General features: G+C 42.0%; 1 protein-coding gene across 1 annotated transcript; it reads left to right on the forward strand.

Annotated features, from left to right (window-relative positions):
- Positions 1–499: 499 nt before the first annotated feature.
- On the forward strand, positions 500–4078 carry LOC112860720 (olfactory receptor 2M4-like). Its single transcript, XM_025923973.2, is given in 5 exon segments — positions 500–508; positions 944–1011; positions 3157–3238; positions 3240–3831; positions 3834–4078. Coding segments are annotated over 5 exon segments (996 nt in total).
- Positions 4079–16241: the final 12163 nt, after the last annotated feature.

Genomic DNA, 16241 nt, shown 5'->3' on the forward strand with positions numbered 1-16241 from the left:
TCTGTAACAATATACTCAAATTAATATTTTTGGTTAATAACTTCCAGCTTCCCTAATTCTCCACTTCCAACTTAAGACAAACCAGAGAAATCCCAACATGTCCCTAACCACCCTGCTTTTAGTTAACCTATCTCCTTCTTTCCTATGCCAACAATTCCCAGTTGGAGCAAACCTGAAGCTTCTCTTTTTTTCCACTCTAAAGTTTAACCACTCTACCTTTGAGTCTCTGCCAAAATACAAGTGGAAGTGGCTGACTGCCTTGATATGAAAGCTCTGAATAAATAGCCTTTTATTTTCTCATTTGGCTGGTCTTCATTTATGTCCACAGTGTTCAGTAAGTATTTGTTGAATGACCAATCAAATAAAATAGAACATCAACTGAGTACAAGTTTTGCAGAATAACTGACCAGGCTCCTGTCATGCATGACAAAACTCCCAGATTGTAGGTTTAGGTATTCACTCTGACCCTCAGTGATGATCATGTTCTCTTCCAGCACCCATGGGTGAGGTAAGGGTGAAGACCTCTGAGAGAAGTGTGAGTGAATATGTCAGGGGATGTCCCGTAGGTGCCTTCTTCCTTTGTTTAGATGCAATCTGGGGTGTTTTTCAGAGTTATGGCTATAGGGAATGAACTTTTTCCTGAAGTCAATTCATTAATTTTGGCTTCTTCCTTAGTGTGGAGATTCTGTCTATTCCCTGAGCTCATTATGAGCTGGATTAGGTGTCCTGAAACATCTGATATGCAACTAGAGATATAAACCCGGGACATGAGCTCATTGTCAGTTTTATGAGAAACAGAAGAGCATCTTGGATGTTTAGTTCCATAAGTTTTTATTTTGGGGCCTTAGAGTTTGGAGGAAAGTGTGTGTAAAGCTTTTCCCAAGCCACCATTTGGTCACACATTGCCCTAAGGATTAGACATTTGCATGGTTCTTGGGTCTAGCACATCTCAGCTGAGATTCACAAGGTGGAGCAGAAGGTGAACTGTGGTGAACTGAATGGGGTTGGGAGGTGCTGAAGGGTGTGAGGGAAGACCTGACAGATGAGATACTAAAAGTGACCAAGAAGTGGGAGAAGTTCTTCTGACTTCAGTCTTCAGCCTAGAGACTTACACTGGACACAGATACCTCCTTGATGTCAGGTGACAAAAGTTGTTGGCATCAGAGACCAGATAGATGGTAATCTAGTTTAACTGGGCAAAATTGTGTCCTTGTTTATCCATTCTCTAGTCTCTGGATTGAGCTCCACAGTCAGCAGGCAGACCTGTTGACCCTTCCCACACATGTTTCCATGCCACTCTGGTGACTGTGGCTGTGTTCCATTCCTGCCTGTGCTGATCTTGGAATCTACATCCCTGAGCTGTGTTCTGGCTCCGTTTACTGGAATGTCTCTGTAACTTGCTATGTCTTATGACTTTCCTATCTACTGCCATGATCTGACTCTAGACAGCTTTCTCACCACTTCCAAAATAAAGCCAGAGTTATGCACACAGATGGCCCTATTCCAGTGCATGTAAACCTATTTCCCCATCATAATCACCTGGAGGGCTTTTAAAAATCCACATATAAGGGACCTTTTTCATACTCAGTGACCCAGAGACCCAGGGGTGGTATCAAGGCATCTTTACTTAATAAATAAATTTTAAAAAAGGATATCCCCTGGAGTTCCACCACTTCTGGAGTGAGCACTGGCTGTTCCTTCCTTAGTAAATTCAGTGAGAGTGTCTTAGAATATTCAGTGGTTCTAATTAGGTTAGTACCTAACCTAGGTTTGGCACTATGTGAAGTGACTGGTGTACAACCGGGAGATAGGCATATTCCAGTCTCTTCTCTCCTTTCCAAGGAAGAGAGTGGTGGATATGTCCAGAGAGGCATCATGAGATTCTCATGATACATTTGACATCAATATTTAGCTCTGTTTCAGTACCTGTATTGGATAAACACAATAAGTAAATCACATAAATAAATAAGGAAACAAACAAATAAAATGAAAATCTTCATCCAACATAGAAAACATTTTTATTTTTGAACAAGCATTAAACCAGAATGTGATGCCCATTACTGAGGTAATCTGCTGAGAGAATGCAAAACAGAAGAAATATCACCCTTTTATAGACAGGCAGTAACACCCCATTACAAATATGCTTTTGAGATAAACAAGAACTGGTCTTCAAGTAAGAGGATTTGACAGTACCATTTGTGACACGTAGCTCATCTTAGATTCACCTGGTAAAGGGGGTTGCAATCTGTGTTAGTTAATTGGCTTTATCCAAAGGAAAATTAAACTTCTCACACTTTATGACAAGAGGTGGTTTTGCCACTTAGAGCATGGTGCCTGCTGAATTAGGGTCCTACTCTCCCACAGAGCCTGGGAGATAGGGGCACTACCTTCCTTGATGATTACATTTCAAAGAGATGGATCCTAGGTTCTTGAGAAAGACATTCCTGGATCAGAAAGCTGGCAAGAAGCTTACTTAGTTTTTAAAAGTTTTAAATAAAAGGCAGAAACAAGGAGGTTTACAATGAGAAGTTTTCTAAAGTAAATGCTCTAAGAGGGGGTAATCACTTCTTTTATTTTTTTATAAATGTTTATTTACTTGTTTCTTTTAATGGGGAGATGGGGCATAATAAGAATCCTAAGCAGGCTCTTCAGTGTCAGCGCAGAGCCCCCAACGTGAGGCTCAATCCCACAAACAGTAGATCATGACTTGAGCCAAAATCAAGAGTTGGGAGCATAACTGACTGAGCCACCCAGGTGCTCCTAATTTTTAGTTTGCATTTATCCTTACACCTGTCACCCCTTTTCTCTCCTCGTTTCTCTTTCTTGTCTCCCAATACCTCACTTCCCCTCTTAAACCTATGTCTTAAGTCTACAGCTATTCACCTGTCATTTAAGCCCCTTATCTCTATCCCTTGCATTCACTGGCTCCCTTCCTCTGGGGTTCTGCTCCTTGTGTTTTGAGAGAAGTAGGGATCACATCTTGGTAGATAAGGATCTGAGGGAAGCTGAAGAAAAAATGGATTTTCACTGCAGGAGGAAAGGGTGGGGCCATGTCAGAGGGTCAGGCTCTGTCTTTTAGAAGAAACAGGAGAAATATGGTTATTTGGAGATGCCAGATTAGTAGTTTCATTTGTTTGCTCCTTTGTTTGTTCTCAGGATCTCAGCCATAGAGCTCTGGAGCCGCACCTCCCTACCAGACTTCATCGTTTTGGGACTGTTCAGTTACTCAACATATGATTTCCTCTTTTTTTTTTTTTCCCCTTATCCTTCTGGCCTTTGTTGCTGCCCTGGTTGGCAACATCTTTCTCCTGTTCATCCAGGCTAATAGGCACCTGCACACTCCAATGTACTTTTTCCTCACCCAACTCTCCATAATGGATCTGATCATGATGAACACAGTGGTGCCCAAGATGGCAGCTAATCTCTTGGGCCATAAGTTCATCTGTTGGGGTGGCTGTTCTACTCAGGTCTTCCTAGTGGTCAGGGTAGGAGGAGCAGAGTGCTTCCTCTTGGCAATCATGGCCTATGACCGGTATGTGGCAGTCTGCCACCCCCTGCAGTATCCTGTGCTTATGAACTGGCAGGTTTGCTCCCTCCTGGCCCTGGCATCCTGGATGGGTGGGGTGGCTGACAGTGTTATGGATGTGGGCATGGTCTTAAGTTTCCCCTGCTGTCACTCTCTGGAGGTGGATCACTTCTGTGAGGTCCCTGCCTTGCTGCACCTCTCATGTGCTGACACCTCGCTCTTTGAGGATCTCATCTATGCTTGCTGTGTGGTCATGCTGCTGCTGCCGCCCCTTGGTGTCATTGTGGTTTCCTATGCCCAGGTCCTTGAATTAGGATTCCCTCCACTGAGGGTAAACAGAAGGCTCTGACCACTTGTTCCTCCCACCTGGCTGTGGTGGGTCTGTACTATGGAGGAGCCATGTTCAGCTACATGCAGTGGGCCTCCACTAAAACACCAGTGAGAGACCAAGCCACCTCCATCTTCTACACCATCCTCACTCCAATGCTCAACCCACTCATTTACAGTCTGAGGAACAGGGACTGTTTTAAACAGGGACTGTTTTACTTTTAAAAGTAAAAACTCTGATTTGAATTTTGGCATGACGAATCACCCATGGTCTCTTGCCCTTTAAGGAATACCTGGCTCCCTTTTTGTGGTTCGCAGGGCCTCCCAGTCTGGCCTCCAAGCCACCTCCAGTCACGTATTGTACCCCAGCCCTGCTGCAGTTTTCAGGTTTTCAAAGGATTTCTTGCTTTTGTTGCATGAACTGTGCCTTTTCCCACTCTGTGGTGCTTTCTTCTGGGGATCGAGCTAACTCCTCATCTTTCAGGCCTCTTTCCTCCCAGAGACCTTCCTTGTCCCCACCTTATCCCCTGCTCAGGCAGGGAGCCCATCATACACCCACTTCACTCCACAGTTTCTCAGTTCCCAGCCCTTATGCTCCTGCTACATGTAAGTGGTCTATGCCTTTACTCCCTGCTAGGCCATAAAATACAGCCCCTGGTGCAAGGCATGACACCTTCTAGGCTTTAAGCACATTGGCCATATCCACAATGGATGACTTTACCAAGCACCTGATGCCAGGTGAAGCTTCTTGTTCTCTGAAAAAGGGACCACAATGGTCCCAGTCCCAGTCCACCTGAGCTTCTGCTCTGTCTGAGGTCTATGCAGTTCAGCACCACTCCATGTCTGCCCTGCCTGACTTTTACAGAGGTCTTTCGCTACCACGTGGGTCTCTACTGTTTCTTTCTTTCTTTTTTTTTTAAATTTATATCCAAGTTAGTTAGCATATAGTGAAACAATGACTTCAGGGGCAGATTCCTTAATGCCTCTTACCAATTTAGCCCATCCCCCCCACAACCCCTCCAGTAACCCTCTGTTTGTTCTCCATATTTAAGAGCCTCTTATGTTTTGTCCCCCTCCCTGTTTTTTCTATTATTTTTGCTTCCCTTCCCTTGTGTTCATCTGTTTTGTCTCTCAAAGTCTTCATATGAGTGAAATCATATGATATTTGTCTTTCTCTGACTAATTTCGCTTAGCATAATACCCTCTAGTTCCATCCACGTAGTTGCAAATGGCAAGATTTCATTCTTTTTGATTGCCAAGTAATACTCCATTGTATATGTATATACAATATGTGTATGTGATATATATATGTTACATCTTATTTATCCATTCATCCATTGATGGACATTTGGGATCTTTCCATACTTTGGCTATTGTTGATAAACATTGGGGTGCATGTGCTCTTTTGAAACAGCACACCTATATCCCTTGGATAAATACGTGTTAGTGCAACTTTTGGGTCATAGGGTAGTGCTATTTTTAATTTTTTGAGAAACCTCCACACTGCTTTCCAGAGTGGTGGCACCAGGTTGCATTCCCACCAGCAGTGCGAAAGAGATCCTCTTTCTCTGCATCCTTGCCAACATCTGTTGTTGCCTGAGTTGTTAATTTTAGCCATTCTGACAGATGTGAGGTGATATCTCCTTGAGCTTTTAATTTGTCTTTCCATGATGATGAGTGATATTGAGCATTTTTTCATGTGTCTATTAGCCATCTGGATGCCTTCTTTGGAGAAGTGTGTATTCATGTCTTTTGCCCATTTCTTCACTGGATTATTGGTTTTTTTGGGCGTTGAGCTTGATAAGTTCTTTATAGATTTTTGGATACTAACCCTTTATCTGATATGTCCTTTGCAGATATCTTCTCCCATTCTGTCGGTTGCCTTTTAGTTTTGCTAATTATTTCCTTTGCTGTGCAGAAGCTTTTCATTTTGAATAGGTCCCAATAGTTCATTTTTGCTTTTGTTGCCCTTGCCTTTGGAGCCATGTTGAGTAAGAAATTTCTTTGGCTGAGGTCAAAGGGAGTTTTGCCTGCTTTCCTGTCTAGGATTTTGATGGCTTTCTGTCTTATGTTTGGGTCTGCCATCCATTTTGAGTTTATTTTTGTGTATGGTGTAAGAAAGTGGCCCAGGTTCATTCTTCTGCATGTCGCTGTCCAGTTTTCCCAGCGCCAGTTGCTGAAGAGACTGTCTTTATTCCGCTGGATATTCTTTCCTGCTTTGTCAAATATTAGTTGGCCATACGTTTGTGGGTCCATTTCTCGGTTCTCTGTTCTGTTCCCTTGATCTGAGTGTCTGTTTTTGTACCAGTACCATACTGTCTCAATGATTACAGCTTTGTAATACATCTTGAAGTCCAGGATTGTGATGCCTCCAGCTTTGGTTTTCTATTTCAGGATTTCTTTGGGTATTTGGGGTCTTTTGTGGTTCCATACAAATTGTAGGATTGTTTGTTATAGCTCTGTGAAGAATGCTGGTGTTATCTTGATAGGGATTACATTGAATATGTAAATTGCTATGGGTAGTATTGACATTTTAACAATATTCTTCCAATCCAGGAGCATGGAATATTTTCCCTTTTTTGTGTGTCTTCAATTTCTTTCAGAAGTTTAATATAGTTTTCAGTGTATTGATTTTTCACCTCTTTGGTTGGGTTTATACCTAGGTATTTTATGGTTTATGGTGCAATTGTAAATAGGATCAATTCCCTGGTTTCTCTTTCTGTTGCTTCATTATTGGTGTATAGGAATTCACCCCATTTCTGTGAACTGATTTTATATTGTTATTTTGCTGAATTCATGGATCAGTTCCAGAAGGTTTTTGGTGGAATTTTTGAGTTTTCCATATAGAGTATCATGTCGCCTGCAAAGAGTATCTTACTGATTGTCTGACTGCTAAGGCTAAGACTTCCAATACTATGTTGAATAACAGTGGTGAGAGTGGACATTCCTGTCTTGTTCCTGACCCTAGGGGGAAAGCTCTCGGTTTTTTCCCCATTGAGGATATTAGTGGCGGTTCTTTCACTTATGGCTTTTATGATCTCGAGGTATGATCCTTGTATCCCTACTTTCTTGAGGGTTTTTATCAAGAAAGGATGCGTATTTTGTCAAATTCTTTCTCTGCAGCTATTGAGAGGATCATGTCGTTCTTGTCCTTCTTTTATTGATATGATGTATCACATTGCTTGTTTTGCAGATATTGAACTGGCCCTGCAACCCAGATATAAATCCCCCTTGGTGGTGGTGAATAATTCTTTTAATGTACTGTTGGATCCGGTTGGCAAGTGTCTTGAGTATTTTTGCATCTATGTCCATTAGGGAATTTGGTCTGTAGTTCGCCTTTTTAGTGGGGTCTTTGGTTTTGCAATCAAGTTAATGCTGGCTTCATACAATGAGTTTGCAACTTTTCTTCCATTTCTATTTTTTTGGAACAACTGCAAAAGAATAGGCGCTAACTCTTCCTTAGATGTTTGGTAGAATGTCTCTGGAAAGCCATATGACCCTGGACTCTGGTTTTTTGGGAGATTATTGTTTACTACTTGATTTCTTTTTTTTTAATATGAAATTTATTGTCAAATTGGTTTCCATACAACACCCAGTGCTCATCCCAACAGGTGCCTCCTCAATACGCACCACCCACCCAACAATTTGTTCTCAGTTTTTAAGCGTCTCTTATGTTTTGGCTCCCGCCCTCTCTAACCTTTTTTTTTCTTCCTCTCCCCCATGGCCTTCTGTTAAGTTTCTCAGGATCCACATAAGAGTGTAAACAGATCCACATAAGAGTGAAAAGTCTGTATGACTTTTTTCAATTAGCATAACAGTCTCCAGTTCCATCCACGTTGCTACAAAAGGCCATATTTCATTCTTTCTCATTGCCAAGTCGTATTCCATTGTGTATATAAACCACAATTTCTTTATCCATTCATCACTTGATGGACATTTAGACTCTTTCCATAATTTGGCTATTGTTGGAAGTGCTGTTATAAACATTGGGGTACAAGTGCCCCTGTGCCTTAGCACTCCTGTATCCTGTGGGTGAATTCCTAGCAGTGCTACTGCTGGGTCATACGGTAGATCTATTTTTAATTTTTGAGGAACCTCCACACTGTTTTCCAGAGTGGCTGCACCAGTTTGCATTCCCACCAACAGTGCAACAGGGTTCCTGTTTCTCCACATCCTCTCCAGCATCTATAGTCTCCTGATTTGTTCATTTTAGCCACCCTGACTGACGAGAGGTGGTATCTGAGTATGGTTTTGATTTGTATTTCCCTGATGAGGACCGACGTTGACCATCTTTTCATGTGCCTGTTGTTGGCCAGCTGGATGTCTTCTTTGGAAAAGTGTCTATTCATGTTAACTTCCCATTTCTTCACTGGATTATTTGTTTTTCCTGTGTGGAGTTTCGTGAGCTCTTTATAGATTTTGGATACTAGCCCTTTGTCCGATATGTCATTTGCAAATATCTTTTCCCATTCCGTTGGTTGCCTTTTAGTTTTGTTGATTGTTTCCTTTGCTGTGCAGAAGCTTTTTATCTTCATGAGGTCCCAATAGTTCATTTTTGCTTTTAATTCCTTTGCCTTTTGGGATGTGTCAAGTAAGAAATTGCTGCTGTGAGGTCAGAGAGGTCTTTTCCTGTATTCTCCTCTAGGGTTTTGATGGTTTCCTGTCTCACATTCAGGTCCTTTATCCATTTTGAGTATATTTTTGTGTATGGTGTAAGAGAGTGGTCTAGTTTCATCCTTCTGCATGTTGCTGTCCAGTTCTCCCAGCACCATTTGTTAAGGAGACTGTCTTTTTTCCATTGGATGTTCTTTCCTGCTTTGTCAAAGATGAGTTGGCCATACTTTTGTGGCTCTAGTTCTGGGGTTTCTATTCTACTCCATTGGTCCATGTGTCTGTTTTTGAGCCAATACCATTCTGTCTTGATGATGACAGCTTTGTAGGAGAGGCTAAAGTCTGGGATTGTGATGCCTCCCGCTTTGGTCTTCTTCTTCAAAATTGCTTTGACTATTCGGGCCCTTTTGTGGTTCCAGATAAATTTTAGGATTGCTTGTTCTAGTTTCGAGAAGAATGCTGGTGCAATTTTGATTGGGATTGCATTGAATGTGTAGATAGCTTTGGGTAGCATTGACATTTTAACAATATTTATTCTTCCAATCCATGAGCACAGAATGTTTTTCCATTTCTTTGCATCTTCTTCAATTTCCTTCATAAGCTTTCTATAGTTTTCAGCATACAGATCTTTTACATCTTTGGTTAGGTTTATTCCTAGGTATTTTATGCTTCTTCGTGCAATTGTGAATGGGATCAGTTTCTTTATTTGTCTTTCTTTTGCTTCATTATTAGTGTATAAGAATGCAACTGATTTCTGTACATTAATTTTGTATCCTGCAACTTTGCTGAATTCATTTATCAGTTCTAAGAGACTTTTGGTGGAGTCTGTTGGGTTTTCCATGTAGAGTATCATGTCATCTGCGAAAAGTGAAACGTTGGCTTCATCTTTGCCAAATTTGATGCCTTTGATTTCCTTTTGTTGTCTGATTGCTGACGTTAAAACTTCCAACACTATGTTAAAAAACAGCGGTGAGAGTGGACATCCCTGTGGTGTTCCTGATCTCAGGGGGAAAGCTCTCAGTTTTTCTCTATTGATGATGATAGTAGGTGTGGGCTTTTCATAAATGGCTTTTATGATGTTTAAGTATGTTCCTTCTATCCCAACTTTCTCGAGGGCTTTTATTAAGCAAGGATGCTGTATTTTGTCAAATACTTTTTCTGCAGAGATTGACAGGATCATATGGTTCTTTTCTTTCCTTTTATTAATGTGATGTATTACATTGACTGATTTGCAAATATTGAACAGGCCCTGCAGCCAAGGAGTGAATCTCACTTGATCATGGTGAATAATTCTTTTTATATGATGTTGAATTCAATTTGCTAGTATCTTATTGAGAATTTTTGCATCCATATTCATGAGGGATATTGACCTGTGGTTCTCTTTTTTTTTTTTTTTTTTTTGCTGGGTCTCTGTCTGGTTTAGGAATCAAAGTAATACTTGCTTCATAGAATGAGTCTGGAAGTCTTCCTTCTCTTTGTATTTTTTGGAATGGCTTGAGAAGGATAGGTATTATCTCTGCTTTTTTTTTTTATTTATATATGAAATTTATTGTCAAATTGGTTTCCATACAACACCCAGTGCTCATCCCAAAAGGTGCCTTCCTCAATACCCATCGCCCACCCTCTCCTCCCTCCCACCACCCATCAACCCTTAGTTTGTTCTCAGTTCTCAACAGTCTCTTATGCTTTGGCTCTCTCCCACTCTAACCTCTTTTTTTTTTTCCTTCCCCTCCCCCATGGGTTCCTGTTAAGTTTCTCAGGATCCACATAAGAGTGAAACCATATGGTATCTGTCTTTCTCTGTATGGCTTATTTCACTTAGCATCATACTCTCCAGTTCCATCCACGTTGCTACAAAAGGCCATATTTCATTTTTTCTCATTGCCACGTAGTATTCCATTGTGTATATAAACCACAATTTCTTTATCCATTCATCAGTTGATGGACATTTAGGCTCTTTCCATAATTTGGCTATTGTTGAGAGTGCTGCTATGAACATTGGGGTACAAGTGCCCCTATGCATCACTACTCCTGTATCCCTTGGATAAATTCCTAGCAGTGCTATGGCTGGGTCATAGGGTAGGTCTATTTTTAATTTTCTGAGGAACCTCCACACTGCTTTCCAGAGCGGCTGCACTGATTTGCATTCCCACCAACAGTGCAAGAGGGTTCCCGTTTCTCCACATCCTCTCCAGCATCTATAGTCTCCTGATTTGTTCATTTTGGCCACTCTGACTGGCGTGAGGTGATACCTGAGTGTGGTTTTGATTTGTATTTCCCTGATAAGGAGCGACGCTGAACATCTTTTCATGTGCCTGTTGGCCATCCGGATGTCTTCTTTAGAGAAGGGTCTATTCATGTTTTCTGCCCATTTCTTCACTGGGTTATTTGCTTTTCGGGTGTGGAGTTTGGTGAGCTCTTTATAGATTTTGGATACTAGCCCTTTGTCTGATATGTCATTTGCAAATATCTTTTCCCATTCCGTTGGTTGCCTTTTAGTTTTGTTGGTTGTTTCCTTTGCTGTGCAGAAGCTTTTTATCTTCATAAGGTCCCAGTAATTCACTTTTGCTTTTACTTCCCTTGCCTTTGGGGATGTGTCGAGTAAGAGATTGCTACGGCTGAGGTCAGAGAGGTCTTTTCCTGCTTTCTCCTCTAAGGTTTGGATGGTTTCCTGTCTCACATTCAGGTCCTTTATCCATTTTGAGTTTATTTTTGTGAATGGTGTGAGAAAGTGGTCTAGTTTCAACTTTCTGCATGTTGCTGTCCAGTTCTCCCAGCACCATTTGTTAAAGAGACTGTCTTTTTTCCATTGGATGTTCTTTCCTGCTTTGTCAAAGATTCGTTGGCCATACGTTTGTGGGTCTAGTTCTGGGGTTTCTATTCTATTCCATTGGTCTATGTGTCTGTTTTTGTGCCAATACCATGCTGTCTTGATGATGACAGCTTTGTAGTAGAGGCTAAAGTCTGGGATTGTGATGCCTCCTGCTTTGGTCTTCTTCTTCAAAATTACTTTGGCTATTCGGGGCCTTTTGTGGTTCCATAGGAATTTTAGGATTCCTTGTTCTAGTTTCGAGAAGAATGCTGGTGCAATTTTGATTGGGATTGCATTGAATGTGTAGATAGCTTTGGGTAGTATTGACATTTTGACAATATTTATTCTTCCAATCCATGAGCAGGGAATGTCTTTCCATTTCTTTAAATCTTCTTCAATTACCTTCATAAGCTTTCTATAGTTTTCAGCATACAGATCCTTCACATCTTTGGTTAGATGTATTCCTAGGTATTTTATGCTTCTTGGTGCAATTGTGAATGGGATCAGTTTCTTTATTTGTCTTTCTGTTGCTTCATTGTTAGTGTATAAGAATGCAACTATTTCTGTACATTGATTTTGTATCCTGCAACTTTGCTGAATTCATGTATCAGTTCTAGCAGACTTTTGGTGGAGTCTATCGGATTTTCCATGTATAATACCATGTCATCTGCAACAAGCGAAAGCTTGACTTCATCTTTGCCAATTTTGATGCCTTTGATTTCCTTTTGTTGTCTCATTGCTGATGCTAGCACTTCCAGCACTATGTTAAACAACAGCGGTGAGAGTGGGCATCCCTGTCGTGTTCCTGATCTTAGGGAAAAAGCTCTCAGTTTTTCCCCGTTGAGGATGATGTTAGCTGTGGGCTTTTCATAAATGGCTTTTATGATGTTTAAGTATGTTCCTTCTATCCCGACTTTCTCAAGGGTTTTTATTAAGAAAGGGTGCTGGATTTTGTCAAAGGCCTTTTCTGCATCGATTGACAGGATCACATGGTTTTTCTCTTTTTTTGTTGTTACTGTGATGTATCACGTTGATTGATTTGCGAATGTTGAACCAGCCCTGCATCCCAGGAATGAATCCCACTTGATCATGGTGAATAATTCTGTTTATATGCCGTTGAATTCGATTTGCTAGTATCTTATTGAGAATTTTGGCATCCATATTCATCAGGGATATTGGCCGGTAGTTCTCTTTTTTTACTGGGTCTCTGTCTGGTTTAGGAATCAAAGTAATACTGGCTTCATAGAATGAGTCTGGAAGTTTTCCTTCCCTTTCTATTTCTTGGAATAGCTTGAGAAGGATAGGTATTATCTCTGCTTTAAACGTCTGGTAGACTCCCCTGGGAAGCCATCTGGTCCTGGACTCTTATTTGTTGGGAGGTTTTTGATAACCGATTCAATTTCCTCGCTGGTTATGGGTCTGTTAAAGCTTTCTCTTTCCTCCTGATTGAGTTTTGGAAGAGTGTGGGTGCTCAGGAATTTGTCCATTTCTTCCAGGTTGTCCAATTTGTTGGCATATAATTTTTCATAGTATTCCCTGATATTTGTTTGTATCTCTGAGGGATTGGTTGTAATAATTCCATTTTCATTCATGATTTTATCTATTTGGGTCATCTCCCTTTTCTTTTTGAGAAGCCTGGCTAGAGGTTTGTCAATTTTGTTTATTTTTTCAAAAAACCAACTCTTGGTTTCATTGATCTGCTCTACAGTTTTTTTAGATTCTATATTGTTTATTTCTGCTCTGATCTTTATTATTTCTCTTCTTCTGCTGGGTTTAGGCTGCCTTTGCTGTTCTGCTTCTATTTCCTTTAGGTGTGCTGTTAGATTTGTATTTGGGATTTTTCTTGTTTCTTGAGATAGGCCTGGATTGCAATGTATTTTCCTCTCAGGACTGCCTTTGCTGCGTCCCAAAGCGTTTGGACTGTTGTATTTTCATTTTCGTTTGTTTCCATATATTTTTTAATTTCTTCTCTAATTGCCTGGTTGACCCACTCATTCGTTAGTAGGGTCTTCTTTAACCTCCATGCTTTTGGAGGTTTTCCAGACTTTTTTCTGTGGTTGATTTCAAGCTTCCTAGCATTGTGGTCTGAAAGTAAGCATGGTATGATTTCAATTCTGGTAAACTTATGAAGGGCTGTTTTGTGACCCAGTATATGATCTATCTGGGAGAATGTTCCATGTGCACTGGAGAAGAAAGTATATTCTGTTGCTTTGGGATGCAGAGTTCTAAATACATCTGTCAAGTCCATCTGATCCAATGTCTCATTCAGGGCCCTTGTTTCTTTATTGACCGTGTGTCTAGATGATCTATCCATTTCTGTAAGTGGGGTGTTAAAGTCCCCTGCAATTACCACATTCTTATCAATAAGGTTGCTTATGTTTATGAGTAGTTGTTTTATATATTTGGGGGCTCCGGTATTCGGCGCATAGACATTTATAATTGTTAGCTCTTCCTGATGGATAGACCCTGTCACTATTATATAATGTCCTTCTTCATCTCTTGTTACAGCCTTTAATTTAAAGTCTAGTTTGTCTGATATAAGTATGGCTACTCCAGCTTTCTTTTGGCTTCCAGTAGCATGATAAATAGTTCTCCATCCCCTCACTCTCAATCTAAAGGTGTCCTCAGGTCTAAAATGAGTCTCTTGTAGACAGCAAATAGATGGGTCTTGTTTTTTTATCCATTCTGATACCCTATGTCTTTTGGTTGGTGCATTTAATCCATTTACATTCAGTGTTATTATAGAAAGATACGGGTTTAGAGTCATTGTGATGTCTGTATGTTTTATGCTTGTAGTGATGTCTCTGGTACTTTGTCTCACAGGGTCCCCCTTAGGATCTCTTGTAGGGCTGGTTTAGTGGTGACAAATTCCTTCAGTTTTTGTTTGTTTGGGAAGACCTTTATCTCTCCTTCTATTCTAAATGACAGACTTGCTGGATAAAGGATTCTCGGCTGCATATTTTTTTCTGCTTAGCACACTGAAGATATCGTGCCAATTCTTTCTGGCCTGCCAAGTTTCAAAAGAGAGATCAGTCACGAGTCTTATAGTTCTCCCTTTATATGTGAGGGCACGTGTATCCCTTGCTGCTTTCAGAATTTTCTCTTTATCCTTGTATTTTGCCAGTTTCACTATGATATGTCGTGCAGAAGATCGATTCAAGTTACGTCTGAAGGGAGTTCTCTGTGCCTCTTGGATTTCAATGCCTTTTTCCTTCCCCACTTCAGGGAAGTTCTCAGCTATAATTTCTTCAAGTACCCGTTCAGCACCTTTCCCTCTCTCTTCCTCCTCTGGGATACCAATTATGCATATATTATTTCTTTTTAGTGTATCACTTAGTTCTCTAATTTTCCCCTCATACTCCTGGATTTTTTTGTCTCTCTTTTTCTCAGCTTCCTCTTTTTCCATAACTTTATCTTCTAGTTCACCTATTCTCTCCTCTGCCTCTTCAGTCCGAGCCGTGGTGGTTTCCATTTTGTTATGCATTTCGTTTAAAGCGTTTTTCAGCTCCTCGTGACTGTTCCTTAGTCCCTTGATCTCTGTAGCAAGAGATTCTCTGCTGTCAGTTATACTGTTTTCAAGCCCAGCGATTAATTTTATGACTATTATTCTAAATTCACTTTCTGTTATATTATTTAAATCCTTTTTGGTCAGCTCATTAGCTGTTGTTATTTCCTGGAGATTCTTCTGAGGGGAATTCTTCCGCTTGGTCATTTTGGATAGTCCCTGGCGTGGTGAGGACCTGCAGGGCACTTCCCCTGTGCTGTGGTGTATAACTGGAGTTGGTGGGCGGGGCCGCAGTCAGACCTGATGTCTGCCCCAACCCACCACTGGGGCCACAGTCAGACTGGTGTGTGCCTTCTCTTCCCCTCTCCTAGGGGTGGGATTCACTGTGGGGTGGGGGTGGCGTGGCCCGTCTGGGCTACATGCACACTGCCAGGCTTGTGATGCTGGGGATCTGGCATATTAGCTGGGGTGGGTAGGCAAGGTGCACGGGGGCAGGAGGGGCAGGCTTAGCTCGCTTCTCCTTAGGTGATCCACTTCAGGAGGGGCCCTGTGGCAGCGGGAGGGAGTCAGATCCGCTGCCGGAGGTTTGGCTCCGCAGAAGCACAGAGTTGGGTGTTTGCGCGGAGTGAGCAAGTTCCCTGGCAGGAACTGGTTCCCTTTGTGATTTTGGCTGGGGGATGGGGGTGGGGGGAGATGGTGCTGGCGAGCGCCTTTGTTCCCCACCAAACTGAGCTCTGTCATCCATCCGGGGGCTCAGCAGCTCTCCCTCCTTTTGTCCTCCAGCCTTCCCGCCTTCAGAGTAGAGCTGTTAACTTATGACCTCCCAGACGCTAAGTCGTGCTTGCTGTCGGAACACAGTCCGTCCGGCCCCTCTGCTTTTGCCAGCCAGACTCGGGGGCTCTGCTTGGCCGGCAGGCTGCCCCTCCACCCCGGCTCCCTCCCGCCAGTCCGTGGAGCGCACACCGCCTCGCCGCCCTTCCTACCCTCTTCCGTGGGCCTCTCGTCTGCGCTTGGCTCCGGAGACTCCATTCTGCTAATCCTCTGGCGGTTTTCTGGGTTATTTAGGCAGGTGTAGGTGGAATCTAAGTGATCAGCAGGACGTGCGGTGAGCCAAGCGTCCTCCTACGCCGCCATCTTCCCTCTTTCCAATAACCCCTTTTTCTTGTATTGACCTTGTTTAGCTTAATACAGTTGGTCCCTTTTCTTTCTTCTTTGACATACTGAGAGCAACTTGTCCATCAGGAAAGTGACAGTTTAAAAATGTGGTCAGTACCTGATCCTACAATGAGGTTGTGAGCTCCCAGGTTAGTAGATGTCAGATGACAGATGGGCCCCCGTCTGTGCGGGGTTCACCCTTCCAAAACCAATGTCATGCCAAAAAAAACCTCTCATCAGTGCCCCCATGCTAACCAACTCCACCCACTACTTCTGTTTCCCAGTTCTAGGTCTCTCCCAAATCT

Source organism: Puma concolor, chromosome A1 (assembly GCF_028749965.1).
Source record: "Puma concolor isolate L17-30 chromosome A1, mPumCon1.1.hap2, whole genome shotgun sequence".
Lineage (NCBI taxonomy): Eukaryota > Metazoa > Chordata > Mammalia > Carnivora > Felidae > Puma > Puma concolor.